At 38.9% G+C, this 14,695-nt stretch overlaps 1 protein-coding gene across 3 annotated transcripts; it reads left to right on the top strand.

Annotated features, from left to right (window-relative positions):
- The first annotated feature begins 361 nt into the window (after positions 1 to 361).
- On the top strand, positions 362 to 11,817 carry rhbdl2 (rhomboid, veinlet-like 2 (Drosophila)). 3 transcript variants are annotated; one of them, XM_020040731.3, is made up of 9 exons: positions 362 to 624; positions 694 to 776; positions 6,388 to 6,639; positions 7,560 to 7,708; positions 8,510 to 8,622; positions 8,807 to 8,907; positions 9,024 to 9,084; positions 9,179 to 9,240; positions 9,715 to 11,817. In XM_020040731.3, the coding sequence occupies exons 3-9, from the start codon at positions 6,406 to 6,408 to the stop codon at positions 9,889 to 9,891; spliced, it is 897 nt and encodes a 298-aa protein (XP_019896290.1). In that variant the 5' UTR covers positions 362 to 624; positions 694 to 776; positions 6,388 to 6,405; the 3' UTR covers positions 9,892 to 11,817. The 3 variants fall into 3 exon arrangements, with proteins under 3 accessions (XP_019896290.1, XP_010883661.1, XP_010883662.1); XM_010885359.5 differs by lacking the exon at positions 694 to 776 and having other exon boundaries at positions 373 to 624; XM_010885360.5 differs by lacking the exons at positions 362 to 624; positions 694 to 776 and adding an exon at positions 794 to 993.
- The last annotated feature ends 2,878 nt before the right edge of the window (positions 11,818 to 14,695 follow it).

Below are 14,695 nucleotides of genomic sequence, written 5' to 3'. Positions count from 1 at the left end.
CTAACCCCTGTATCAGAGGATGGGTATATTAAAGAAATGTACACGCAGCTCGATAAAATATGAACATGTATTATTTGTCAAACTTTGAGTTTATGGGTATTGTTAGAATTTTATGGGTATTCTGTTACATTTCTTTTATAACTGTCTTACGCTCTCTAGTGGTATAACTGCACCATGCATAAATTGCATTGGGATGTTTTGCAGTAACTCACTACAGAAGCAGCACAAATATTTAAAAATGAACAGTCGTTGTTAGAAACATGTTAAGATTACGTTTTTCTGTTTTCCACACATCTCATTTTTAATTACATTGTTGACAGGACGTTGTGCAGGTTAAAAGAATACCCGAAATGGCGACCTAAATTAAATTCAGTAGATGAAGACGTCACAGATCTCAGGTGTGGCAGAATTACCGGAAGAGTTCTGTGCCAGTGTCGCCAGATTGGATATTTCCCGATATATTTTGGTTATTTTAAAAGACAGTGTGCGGGCAAAAATTGGCTTGGGGGGGAGTCGATTTACAAATAGGACTATATAGTACAAATAAAGTTTTTGTTGTTTTTTGTGGATTCCGCATGTTTTCAGTATACTGTCAATGAAATCTGGCAACCCTGTTCTGGGCAGGTGAGTTTTTGCAGTTACTGCGAAGTTTACGCTTTCATCGTTTTTAGATATGTGAATTACTTTCAGCAGCCTTTGCCTTTCAACAGGGGGATGATGCATCAGTTGTTTGTTTTCCAGAGGAAGGAAGTTCGTGGTAGGAAAATCCAAACAAGGTCTATAATTATCGCATGTCTACTTAGACGGTCATTTTTCAGTAGACATTTTGAGGGATTTCCTTGCTGGGACAATTTTTTTCTATTTTGAATTGGTTGAAAAATATTACAAAGAAACTTGTTGAACCTCCGTAATTAATTTATTGTGGGATAGTGGTGGAAACGTTGATTAATTTCAAACGACATACATTTCAACTCCTCTAGCCATTATTACTGCGTAAGTTACTTAACACTTTCTAAATGCTCTTGCCTGCTTTTGGGCCTACGGTCATCTGCCTGCTACTGTAGGGATTGTGCAAACCAACTTGTTTTCTAAATTATTATTAAGTGTGTTTGGGTTAAGACTGTATACATATGCTACTTGTCTCACATGGGTTAGAGAAAAGTCAAACAAATCGGGTTTAGGAAAATTAAATTAATTTATATTAATAAGTAACTCCAAAATACATTTGATCTGTGTGGAGATAATTTGTTTAGCTACTGTAACTGTCCCTAGACACATGCTATGCTACTTCCAGCCAGGTCTCATTCGAATATATATCCTACATGCAACCTATCTTTCCGACCTTTTTCACAGTATCACCCTGTAGATACTCCAAGATCAGGAAGTATCACACTTACTTGACTTTTGGTTTTCAAGAGGGGAAAGAAAAAATTAAGATTAATGACTTTACATTTTAGTCTTATAAATTAACTATTTTGAAGTGTAAATCTGAAATTCTGTTTAATTCAGTTTTTTAAGTAGATCCTTGTGTATAATCCTCTGATTATACACTCAGGATCAAAGAAATGTTGGTTTCGTTATGAGCTTTCTGGCCTTCGTGTGTGTGTGTGAGAGAGATCCTTTTAAAGAAGTAGTCTGGGTTTCATCTAATGGATGATCAATAACTGGCCTCATTGTTCTATATAATTGAGTGAAGTTACACTTCAGCGGCGGTCCATTGATACAGGCTGGTGCTGTGACAGGCAGGTGTGTTCAAATTTATACTAGTGCTTCTCATTTGGTAATGCTTGTTTTTCAGGAACTATTTATATTGTTTCTGTGAAATCAAAACACTAAAACTTGTAGTAGGTTTCAGGGTGATTATTATAATTTTTTTATGTACCGGGACGTATTAAGAATAATACAGTTTCTTTCTGAAGTACTATGACTAAGGTTTAAAGGGGGAATCTGTGATTCTAACAACAATGGTGTACTTTTTCTGTCCAACTGCTATGGACCGCCGCTGAAGTGTAACTTCAATCAATTATATAGAACAATGAGGCCAGTTATTGATCATCCATTAGATGAAGCCCAGACTACTTCTTTAATACCTCAGGGAAGTCCTAATAAATACAGCAGATCTGGGAATTGTGGCTATTTTGTGCATTTTGTTGATGCCCAAAACACAGAGGAATTTGGAGAACTGAGACTCCTGGCCCCTTTCCACCTCTGAACCTAGCTACCTAGAAAGCTATTTAGAAACCTGCTGGAAATCTTTAGCTTATAAGCATGCATATAATTGTCTTAACTAATGAATAAATAAGCTATTTCAAAAATGCTTTAGTATAATTGTCTCACTGAAAGACTAGTAATTTCTTTCACAGTAACCTGTGCATTGGTACAGCTATCAAGGTGGATAATGTTTAGTTTTTAAATTCTCCTTTACTGCTTCTTAATAAGTCTGTCACTGCAAGAGTTTTCCCTGTTTATTTTAGTTTCGTTTTTTTTAGAATTGAAAGGGTGGCTTTGAAAGGGTGTCACAAGCACTGTTTATTTTCATTTTAAAATGGCCCCTTAATCTTAAACAACTTATACACCATTAACCAAGTATATATACACATGAATGTACATACAGTGGGGAGAACACATTTGATACACTGCTGATTTTGCAGGTTTTCCCACTTACAAAGCATGTAGAAGTCACATTTTATCATAGGTACTCTTCAACTGTGAGTGATGGAATCTAAAACAAAATCCTGAAAATCACATTGTATGATTTTTTAATAAATAATTTTCAATTTATTGCATGACATAAGTATTTGATACATCAGAAAAGCAAAACTGAATATTTGGTACAGAAACCTTTGCAATTACAGAGATACGTTTACTGTAGTTCTTGACCAGGTTTGCACACAATGCAGCAGTGATTTTGGCCCACTCCTCCATACAGACCTTCTCCAGATCCTTCAGGTTTTGGGGCTGTAGAAGGGCAATACGGACTTTCAGCTCCTTCCAAAGATTTTCTATTCGGTTCAGGTCTGGAGAATGGCTAGGCCACTCCAGGACCTTGAGATGATTCTTACGGAGCCACTCCTTAAGTTGCCCTGGCTGTGTGTTTCGGGTCTTTGTCATGCTGGAAGACCCAGCCACGACCCATATTCAGTGCTCTTACTGAGGGAAGGAGGTTGTTGGCCAAGATCTTGCGATACATGGCCAAATTCATTCTCCCCTCAATAAGGTGCAGTTGTCCTGTCCCCTTTGCAGAAAAGCATCCCCAAAGAATGATGTTTCCACCTCCATGCTTCACGGTTGGGATGGTGTTCTTGGGGTTGTACTCATCCTTCCTTCTCCAAACATGGCGAGTGGAGTTTAGACCAAAAAGCTCTATTTTTGTCTCATCAGACCACATGACCTTCTCCCATTCCTCCTCTGGATCATCCAGGTGGTCATTGGCAAACTTCAGACAGGTCTGGACATGCACTGGCTTGAGCAGGGGGACCTTGCATGCGCTGCAGGATTTTAATCCATGACGGTGTAATGTGTTACTAATGGTTTTCTTTGAGACTGTGGTCCCAGCTCTCTTCAGGTCATTGACCAGGTCCTGCCGTGTAGTTCTGGGCTGATCCCTCACCTTCCTCATGATCATTGATGCCCCACGAGGTGAGATCTTGCATGGAGCCCCAGACCGAGGGAGATTGACCGTCATCTTGAACTTCTTCCATTTTCTAATAATTGCACCAACATATGTTGCCTTCTCACCAAGCTGCTTGCCTATTGTCCTGTAGCCCATCCCAGCCTTGTGCAGGTCTACAGTTTTTTCCCTGATGTCCTTACACAGCTCTCTGGACTTGGGCATTGTGGAGAGGTTGGAATCTGTTTGATTGAGTGTGTGGACAGGTGTCTTTTATATAGGTAATGAGTTCAAACAGGTGCAGTTAATACAGGTAATGAGTGGAGAACAGGAGGGCTTCTTAAAGAAAAACTAACAGGTCTGTGAGAGCCGGAATTCTTACTGGTTGGTAGGTGATCAAATACTTATGTCATGCAATAAAATGCAAATCAATTATTAAAAAATCATACAATGTGATTTTCTGGATTTTTGTTTTAGATTAGTTGAAGTGTACCTATAATACAAAATACAGACCTCTACATGCTTTGTAAGTAGGAAAACCTGCAAAATCGGCTGTGTGTCAAATACTTGTTCTCCCCGCTGTATGTATTTATGTATATATACAGTACAGGCCAAAAGTTTGGACACACCTCATTCAATGCGTATCCTTTATTTTCATGACTATTTACATTGTAGATTCTCACTGGAGGCATCAAAACTATGAATGAACACATGTGGAATTATGTACTTAACAAAAAAGTGTGAAATAACTGAAAACATGTCTTATATTCCAGTTTCTTCAAAGTAGACACCTTTTGCTCTGATTACTGCTTTGCACACTCTTGGCATTCTCTTGATGAGCTTCATGAGGTAGTCACCTGAAATGGTTTTCCACCAGTCTTGAAGGAGTTCCCAGAGATGCTTAGCACTTGTTGGCCCTTTTGCCTTCACTCTGCGGTCCAGCTCAACCCAAACCATCTCGATTGGATTCAGGTCCGGTGACTGTGGAGGCCAGGTCATCTGGTGCAGCACTCAATCACTCTCCTTCTTGGTCAAATAGTCCTTACCCCCACACCATCACACCTCCCCCACACCATCACACCTCCTCCTCCATGCTTCACGGTGGGAACCAGGCATGTAGAATCCATCCGTTCAACTTTTCTGCGTCGCAAAAGACACTGCGGTTGGAACCAAAGATCTCAAATTTTGATTCATCAGACCAAAGCACAGATTTCCATTCCTTGTGTTTCTTGGCCCAAACAAATCTCTTCTGCTTGTTGCCTCTCCTTAGCAGTGGTTTCCTAGCAGCTACTTGACCATGAAGGCCTGATTCGCGCAGTCTCCTCTTAACAGTTGTTCTAGAGATGTCTGCTGCTAGAACTCTGTGTGGCATTCAGCTGGTCTCTAATCTGAGCTGCTGTTAATCTGCGATTTCTGAGGCTGGTGACTCGGATGAACTTATCCTCAGCAGCAGAGGTGACTCTTGGTCTTCCTTTCCTGGGGTGGTCCTCATGTGAGCCAGTTTCATTGTAGCGCTTGATGGTTTTTGCGACTGCACTTGGGGACACATTCAAAGTTTTCGCAATTTTCCACACTGACTTACCTTAATTTGTTAAGGTAATGATGCCATAATATAAATTCTAACAGTTTTCCAATAGGGCTGTCGGCTGTGTATCAACCTGACTTCTGCACAACACAACTGATGGTCCCAAGTTCCCAAATAAAATTCCACTAATTAACCCTGACAAGGCACATCTGTGAAGTGAAAACCATTTCAGGTGACTACCTCATGAAGCTTATTGAGAGAACACCAAGGGTTTGCAGCGCTATCAAAAAAGCAAAGGATGGCTACTTTTAGGAATCTAACATATAAGACATGTTTTCAGTTATTTCACACTTTTTTGTTAAGTACATAATTCCATATGTGTTCATTCATAGTTTTGATGCCTTCAGTGAGAATCTACAATGTAAATAGTCATGAAAATAAAGAAAACGCAATGAATGAGAAGGTGTGTCCAAACTTTTGGCCTGGACTGTGTGTGTGTGTGTGTGTGTGTGTGTGTGTGTGTGTGTGTGTGTGTATTTTTTTATAGGTTTCACTACAGTTTAGGCTTTTGACACATGGCACAAAACTGTTATGTAGTCCTGAATGGTATTTTAATGTTGCACCAAATGAAAAACAATGATTCCTTCCTCTGTAGATATTTACTACTTCAAATTAGCACACACCACATGTATACCATTGATGAATTTAAGTCTATACTGTAGTTCAATTAAGAATGACCAATTAACATGTTTTTCAAATTCAGAATTTTTAATTGAAAATAATTATAGTGCTTCATAATAAATTAATGTGCTTCCAAATGTACAGTTCAAAGATTTATTCTATAAAATATTCTCGGAAATGCAAATAAGGTCACATCAGTTGCCATCTTACTGTTATTCATGTTCAGATGCAGACCAATTAAACACAATGTAAACTTGATGAAATCAAATATTGTTTGATTGAAACCTACAAGTTTGAGACAAACTGGTACAAACTGATGTTATCCTGACCTATGTTGTTTTATTCCAAATAAATCCTCTGCCTGTGGGCTATTTGCCCAGACACACATTAAGTCTGGTTTAATCAGTGTCTAGAAAACCTGACCTCAATTTATAAGTCAATCAGCACTTACTGAAAAAAAGTACTTTGACATACTTTTTAATAGAGAATTGAAGGTCTAATATTTTGAACTGTAGCATGTACTTCCTCTCGATTCATTTGACTATATGACTCATTCCCCCTGTTTGTGCAGGCTTGGATCTGAGGAGTGATGGATGCAGACATTGAGGAGCAGGACTTCCCCGTAGAAAGAGACGGAGGACAGGAAGAGGATACGGAAGGAGATGGTGATAATGAGGACCAAAAGAAGACGCTTGGATGCTATGAGAGGTTCCATCGAGCCATCTCCAAGTGGATGCTTCCAGAACACCTTCATGAACAGTATCTGGAGCGAGCCAACTGCTGCCCCCCTCCTATCTTCATCATCCTCATCAGCCTTGCAGAGGTGAGGGTTTACAGACATACTTATGACACCGCAGCACGGAAAACATGTATGACACGAGGGAGTTAGAAGTTAGGTTACTGGAAGTTCTCTGGACATGCTACAGCTTTATTACATGAGCATTCATCGTTGGTTCGGTATTCAGGGTGGGTTTCTCAGAGTTTAGATGCAATCCAAAGTGAAGAGCTAATTATCTGTTCTCCTTTCCTCTCTTTCCCTTTGCTATGTGAACTTTAGACAGCTTAGCCATCTCAATGTCTTAATTCATCTAGGATTCTCCAAGAAACCCCTAGAACCAGAATTTGGTTAAATGAAAATGTAGTTTGACCATAAATAACATTGGGACATGGGTTTAAGGCTTCCAAGGACAGCCTTAATGACACTGCCCATGACATTTTACTGATATTAGTGTATGGTTTAGTATTACTACTTAAGATCTCCATTAGCAATAGCACATGCAGCAGCTACTCTTCCTTTGTCTATGTAAAACATCAAACAGAATAAAGAACTGTTATAGACAAGAAAACATACTGTTGATTACATAATATTAAAATGCATCCAATTTATATATACACCAATAGTAATGAAGTAAAAGAACAAAAATATTTACACACTACTCATTCTTATTCTTACAGTACGTTTAAATTAGAGCTTCATGAAGAGGATGGGCACTTACATTATGAGCATTGTCATAGCAGAATCCTTGAGACGTGTCACATTGAAGGCGAAGAGAACAAAAACATCTAGATAAATGTGCCACAGTCATTAATTAGGTTGCCATTATGTGTCATCTGTTAGAGATACTGCTGTAGAAGTTTGTATACTGTAATGTGAAATGTTGACTGATGGCCACATCTAAAGAGTTCAGAATAGACATTGTGTAACTTCTCACTGATCAACCTTGCCCTGTTTCCGTCTGCCAGTTGGGTGTGTTTATCTACTATGCGGTGTGGAAGCCCCAGAAGCAGTGGGTCACCCTGGACCAGGGCATATGGAACAGCCCTCTGACCTACAAGGCTAACAAGCGGCAGGAGGCGTGGCGCTTTTTCTCCTACATGTTTGTCCACGCTGGGTCAGTTTCAGACAAAGTATTGTAATCCATTTGTTTTTCTCTAATATCTTGACACTAAGTGTTGTCAGATCTTCAACCACGAACTTATATTAAATAAAGGAGAAAAAATATTTAGCAATCCTAGCTGAGCAAGCTGCATTATAAGATTGAGAATGGCATTGGATGTTCTTCGGAAGACACATCTCGAGATCGACTGTCCCAAGTCTACTGGCAGTTGCTGTGATAAAGCTGGGCCTTAATCATACTGCTAACCCAAAGTGGTAATAGAAACAGGTTTAAAGAAAACTCATTAAATGGTTGTACCAACTTCAGCTGGTAACTAATTGCTTTCTTTAGTTGATCATTATATTGCTGTGGATGGATTTTGGCCCACTCTTCCTAGCAGAGATTCTTTAAATCTGTACATTTTTTGCTTAGTGAGCATGAACTCCTCTTCCTTGGTCCTGCCACGACATCTCAATTGGGTTTAGGTCTGATGTAGACATGGTTGTGTATTTTGCATCATTATCTTTGTTTGTTTAACAATGTGCAAGCAGTTTTAGAACAGTCCAAGACATTAATGTAATAAAATAAGGTCCCGAAGATCCACTAGTCTAACTACAAAAGTAGAGGATGACATCTTTTGACATGGTTTGGCTAGAAGCTGATATACAGGAAGTAAGCTGACCAACCCTGCCACCCCTCCCCAAAACACACGGAAGTCACTATCGCGGGGGGGCCTAGACACAGTAATCCGGCCGTACACAGCACACTCCCTTATACCTCCATCACCCCTGTCTTGCCCCACTTCCTTCCCCTCAGTGTGCAGCATATCCTGGGTAACCTGCTGATGCAGCTACTTCTGGGGATCCCTCTGGAACTGGTTCACAAAGGCTTTGAAGTGGGGATGGTCTACATGTCTGGTGTCCTGGCCGGTGAGTGTTGGCTATGACTACATAAATGTGTCCTGACTGCCCAGCAATCTGCATAGGCGTTGTACTGTACACATTGCCCACTCAAGTCTCTGAAACTCATTTGGCTATCAAAGGTTCTGGTTTTCTTGGTTGACATTTCTGAAGTGCCTGTTTTGCGGCATGTTATTTTCTGTGTCTCCCTCAGGCTCCCTGGCCAGTTCCATCTTTGATCCTCTTAGTGCTCTGGTAGGGGCGTCTGGGGGTGTCTATGCTCTCATGGGGGGCTACTTCATGAATGCTGTCGTGGTGAGTTCTGATTAATTGACGATTTTCATGTTGAGGCAGTTTGTGAAACCCACACGTTGATTCTATTCTCATTATTTCCCTGTTCCTTACAATTGTTTTAACTCCTGGGCCTACAGAACTTTAGAGAGATGATTCCTCTCCTTGGAATCTTTCGTATTGGAGTGATAGTGATTATCGGTAAGACTCTTATCAGATTTACCTGCTACTATAGCGCTCATGTCTCTGTAGTCTTGTTCAGTAACTAAACATTTCAGGTTTTCTTTCTCACAAGTTGGAACAGATATAGGATTTGCCCTGTACAGAAGGTTTCTCACTGACAACGCTGGCTTGAAGGTAAGATTTGTTTTCCCTCCTGCATGCATTTTCACTTCATAAAGCGCACAGCAAGTCCTTTTTTTTATTGTATTATTTTTTTTTACCAGAGAGCAATGATTTTAAGTCATTCATTCTCTTTTTAGTGATGAGTATGACTGTTGATTCTGTACTCTGCTTAAAGGAAGCTAAACGCATGATAAGGTTGTTTTTCTTTCCAGCAGCCTAACCAACTGGCCTGAGGGCTATAATCTATTACCTGCTTCCCTTCTTCTGTGACTTGACATATCTGGCTTTTATTTTCTACTGTCTTCTTCTTTGTGTCGTGAGGTTTTAGATTCACTGGCTGCTTTTAGACTGGTTTTTCTAGTCTGACTGGTTGTCCACCCTTTGCATTACTAACCACAGCAACAGGGCAGAGGAGGATAAGTGTAGCATGCCTTTGTTGGTTTTAAGTTGGAGACTGAAATGAGACTCCGCCCTGGTACCTCTCAGGTTTCGTTTGTGGCTCACATTGGAGGAGGGGTGGCTGGGATGACCATTGGTTATGTTTTCTTCAGCGCCTACAACCAGAAGCTCCTCAAGGACCCGCGCTTCTGGCTCTGCATAATTGGCTACATTGTCTTCATCTTGTTTGCGGTGGTCTTCAACATCTTCCTTTCCCCTGCGTAGTATCTCAGTACACACATGTTTGAATAACAGATGTAGAGCCTTTGATGGACTTGGGGAAGGTTAAGGAGAAGGTTCAAACATTTTGGGTGCTATCCATAAGCGCCTCATACAGGAAGTGATGTTTAAATAGAGACCTCTGTTGTTGAAGTGAAATATTACACATGGCAAAAATGTACTTTGCGTGGATTCTGTAGCTAAAAAAAGCTGTTTCTAATGGACAATTGAATGCCCTCTCCATTTTTGTTTCTTTTACTTCTTAAATTGTAAATTGCTTCCATTGCAAGGTGTGATGAATACACCCTCTGATGTTTTTTTTTTCCATTTTATTTTGTGATGTTAATAATGATTTGTTTTATTCATTTGATCTGTAGGTTTTGTTTTGAACTCAAAATACCTCACAGTTTGCTGGTGCTATAGGTTTAAAAAAAAAAAAAATACCGGTAACTGCCAAAATAAGGGAAACCAATAGTGTTATAATAGAGCATTGGGCCAACACAAGCCACCAAAGCAGATTCACTGGTGACTGGGACTCTATTGGGTTCAGCAACATTCTTCCATGATTTGTTATTTTGTTGACGATGGCCAAGCATCTGGGTAATTCTCATCAAACTGACAACATTTTCTGAAGTGTCATTTTTCACTACATTTTCTTTACCCCTATTTAACTTATTTTAAATACTCCATTTAATAACCGCTATTAAGGTGACGCAACCAGCGTAGCACAAGGTGTCACTTGAGCGCAATGTGAGAAGTCAGTCCTGTCTGACATCCACCTCCAACCCAGGTAGTGCTGAGCCAAATTCCACCCTGGGACTCCTGGGCATTGTCGTTAGCATTCCACCTCCTGGCCGCAATGACACAGCTGTAGTGTGAGGCCATTCTTAGACCACAGCATTCACGGCCCAGTGTTCATCACATTTTCTCTTGGATCACTGTTATTAGGATCTGTACTCATTCATTAAATAATGTTAAATAATGTTATTTTGTCAGATATTATGCATTTTACCATAGTTTCCCCAGAATTATAATGACTGCAGAATGTTCAAATAAGGACTAAACTAAAATAAAAATGTATAATATTTTAATATTATGTAACAAAACTTTTTAAGATATATAGGAAACTACAGAAACAGTTTGAAGGTAATATATATTAATGTTTAACATAAACTTGAACTAGTATATCATTGTGATGCATCGTGCAGAAACTACAGCAACATATTTTATTTTTTAAATGACATTTAATGAAATGAGAGAACATTTAATCGTGACAAGTTTTGGTAATGATAATGTACTTATTAATGTGTTTATTTCAAATAATTTCTCCCCAAAACTAGATTTTAAATTTTTTCTCTGTCAGTAGTATTTTGCTGATGATCATGGTCTTGTGACTGAATTTGTTACAGAACTGGTAAACCTGGTTTTATGAGAATCACCCTTTAAATTGACTTCGAACCCCTAATTTGTGTTTCCTTTATTTTGGCTTGATAAAACCTTCCCTCAGTTAGGTCCTTTCCTGTGATTTTCCATAGGTCTAGTCCATGAACCAGAAAAATATATAGGCAAGAAGAAGCTAGAAAACAATGGAGGGGGTGGAGGCATGAGAGCATGCATAAAGACAAGTAATCTGAAATCAACAATATTGCTGTACACTGATACTGTTTGCAATTGGATAAAATAAAACAAAGTGATGAGAGATGAATACTCAGCCATAATAGAGACATCTACAGTTGGTGCACTACATCAAAACATTTTCCAACTATAGGTTCATTTGCGTAAACCTTTTTTTTACTTATAAACTTATAAAAATTTAATAATTGCTTCCTGAAAGCATGATTTAATGTGCCTGTTTGTCCTTAGCATTTGCCACATGCCAATGTGTTTATTTAATGAGTCTGTTTATCCTTTGGGTGTTGATGTACATTGGAACAGAAGGTGGCAGCGTTTGCCTTCATACAGTAGGAAGTTTGTAAATCATTTCAAATGTGCCAGTGTGTGTTAGCATACATAACTGATTTGTTTTCCTTCAAAGACCATCATACTAATCAGCCTGAAGATTAGGCTCTTCAGTGGCCATCTGTATGGTGTTTTGTTTTCAGTTATATTTTCCTGATGTTTTCTTAATGTCCTTTGTGGTGATCTTGGTTACCTGTTTTCAGAAACCAAATGGTGGTTAAACTAATCTTTATGAAACCAATACATTATGTACAGTATTTTATGTATGTCTTTAACTCAGGTGAATAGTGTTGCTGTTCTAAATATCTTGTTCCATTTTTTTATCTGAATATCTTTTTTATACCCAGACTCAATCTTTTATCTTACTACTTTTACATTAAATAAATGTTTACACAAACTTTCGAAATCCCAGATCTCTGATTTAGAAAAATATCCATAATCTATCCTCAGTCATACAAAATAATTGGATTAGCATTTCTTGTTTACGATTTGCTTTTATGACTAATAATATGTACCATGATTAACTAGGTTAATGAATTTGTTTTGACATGCCAGGCATGGGTAGTGGAAGGGCATGGAGCAGGATATTTGTTGGACTGGTGCCTGACCTGACCTGGTGTGATTGGATGCCAGGCAGTCTCTGTGTTTCACTTCCTGGGCTCTCATTGGCTCCAAAAGAACATTGATCCCACGCCGATGACAGCCGCCTCTCTAGCCCGTTTATGTGGAACATTCCATAGTTCCGGAGTCAGAACATCAATACGGTGCCTTTATTTAATTCTGTGCTAGTTGGTGCTGGTTTCTTTTTGGTCAGTTAAACCATTTGCGTATGCTCAGAATATGCTGTTTAGTTTGAAAAGTAAAATGTTCCCAAGAAAAAAAGCAGTAGCTTGCGAAGAGTAGCTCGCAAAGGAGGGAATAACATAAAACGAACACAAAATCATCTGCATCCACTATGAAGTTATTTTGAACCAAAAATTGCTAATGTTGAACAACACTTAGAATTATTGTAAGCACAGACTGCAAATATTTTGGAAAAGCTAGTATGCCTGACATTGTGCAAACTAGCAAGACACCAACTCGGGGAAACTAGAAGTATATTGACTGCCATTTTGAAGTAAAGCACAACTAAACTGGCACATTCTGGAACCACTACCTGGCCAGTAGGTCAATGCAGTTCTGATACCATCTTCCAGGATTTGCCTAGGCAAAGTGTTTCCTACTGAAAACCAGTATTCCCACACATTCCGTTTATCATGCTCTACATAACTAATGACATGGACATCATGAGAAGATACTACTAGTATTGGATTCAGAGTAGTAGATATTTAATAGATTTTTCTGCCAAATTTGAAATGAATGAGTGGCATGTGCCTTGCAAAGCTGTGAAGTGTTATTGAAACATTATGTACAGGCCTTTGAAAGGAACGTTGCATGTTAAAGTCGGAAATGTGAAAAGGAATTGAAGGAAATATATTTTCTGAATGCAACTGGTTGTCCAGAGATGGTTAGAGAACTGGGAGAAAAGCATGTTTCAGCATGGACATTGAAGCATGGCCACTGAAGCTTAACATTTACCATTTTAAAGTAGTCTTTCAGGCATAGAACTGCACCTTCATTCATGTCAATTGTCAGCAACCACAAGAAGATGGTGTAGTCACAAAAAGAGTAGAGGTCATGGATAATGACATGAGAGACTATGATGTATTAAACTCTGGCTAACTCAATGTTTTTATTCCCCAGATCAGGGACTTGTTTACACCTGGGACACCAAGTTGGTGCAATTTATGAGGAGGCAGAACAGAAAACCAGCAGGCTCTGGTCCATTGTCTATACTAAGTGGCATTTTGTGAGGGTTTTTGGGTCGAGTTAGGGGTCCAGATTAAGAGAGGACTGCAGGTTGTTAATGAGGAAATCAACCAGCTGTTATTAAGTGCAACAAGCAGAGTCATTGATTATTGTAAATTGTATAAAACTAATAATACTGGGCCAGATGGCAGAGACAACTTAATTACACAGAAGAAGCACCAGAGTATGAAATCGGACATGACCCATTGATTGCGTCACAAGTAAAACAACATCGATCAGACAGAGCTATGTGGTATAGTGCCATAGCTTTATGTTTTGGGGCATTTCAGCACCAGCAACTAATTTCAAAGAAACTCATCACTTTGCTTATACCATGAAGTTCATCAGACAGGCAATCCAGAATACTTGATTAGCAAGATTTGTCAAACTAGGACGTGAGCGAACTCTGTATTTCCAATTCCAGAAAAAGAGCTTGACATATGTATAGCATGCTCCGAAGCCATAGCAACACATGCTCTTAAGCAACCCTGCTGCCTAATGGGTTAACTTAATCTTAATGAATATAGGATTTCTCTGTTTCTTTCTGCATTAAATCCAATTGACATTGAAACCTGCATTGTGCATTTCAAATGGGACAAATTATTGGACCATTCAATTTTTATTAAACATAATTTTTCTGCAAAAAGAAATAAATACCAACCCAAACACAGCCTGTGTAACCTAGTTTTTTCTGTGGACTGCAATACCGTGTACTGCTTGAGGTTTCTGATTAACATTAAATATTTCTAACTAATATTGCAATGCCCTTTTTGCATGATTCTTGATTTGCTGCCAGGTTATTGTTACTCTCATGGGGTTAATATTCACCTGTGTGTAAGCTAGGCCTATTAGATATTGGAATTACATAAATTCATGCATTTAGTAGGAACTGTAGTACCTTTTGGATGGGAAATGAGTGGACGTAGTACTGTACAAAAGCCTTAGTCCACCTGAGAAAATAGATTAAAACCATTTATCTGAGCATCACTTTATAGTAACATAC

The sequence above is a fragment of the Esox lucius genome, chromosome 20 (assembly GCF_011004845.1).
Source record: "Esox lucius isolate fEsoLuc1 chromosome 20, fEsoLuc1.pri, whole genome shotgun sequence".
Lineage (NCBI taxonomy): Eukaryota > Metazoa > Chordata > Actinopteri > Esociformes > Esocidae > Esox > Esox lucius.
The sequence above is the reverse complement of the archived record's forward strand: the minus strand, read 5'-3'. Positions and strand labels throughout refer to the sequence as shown.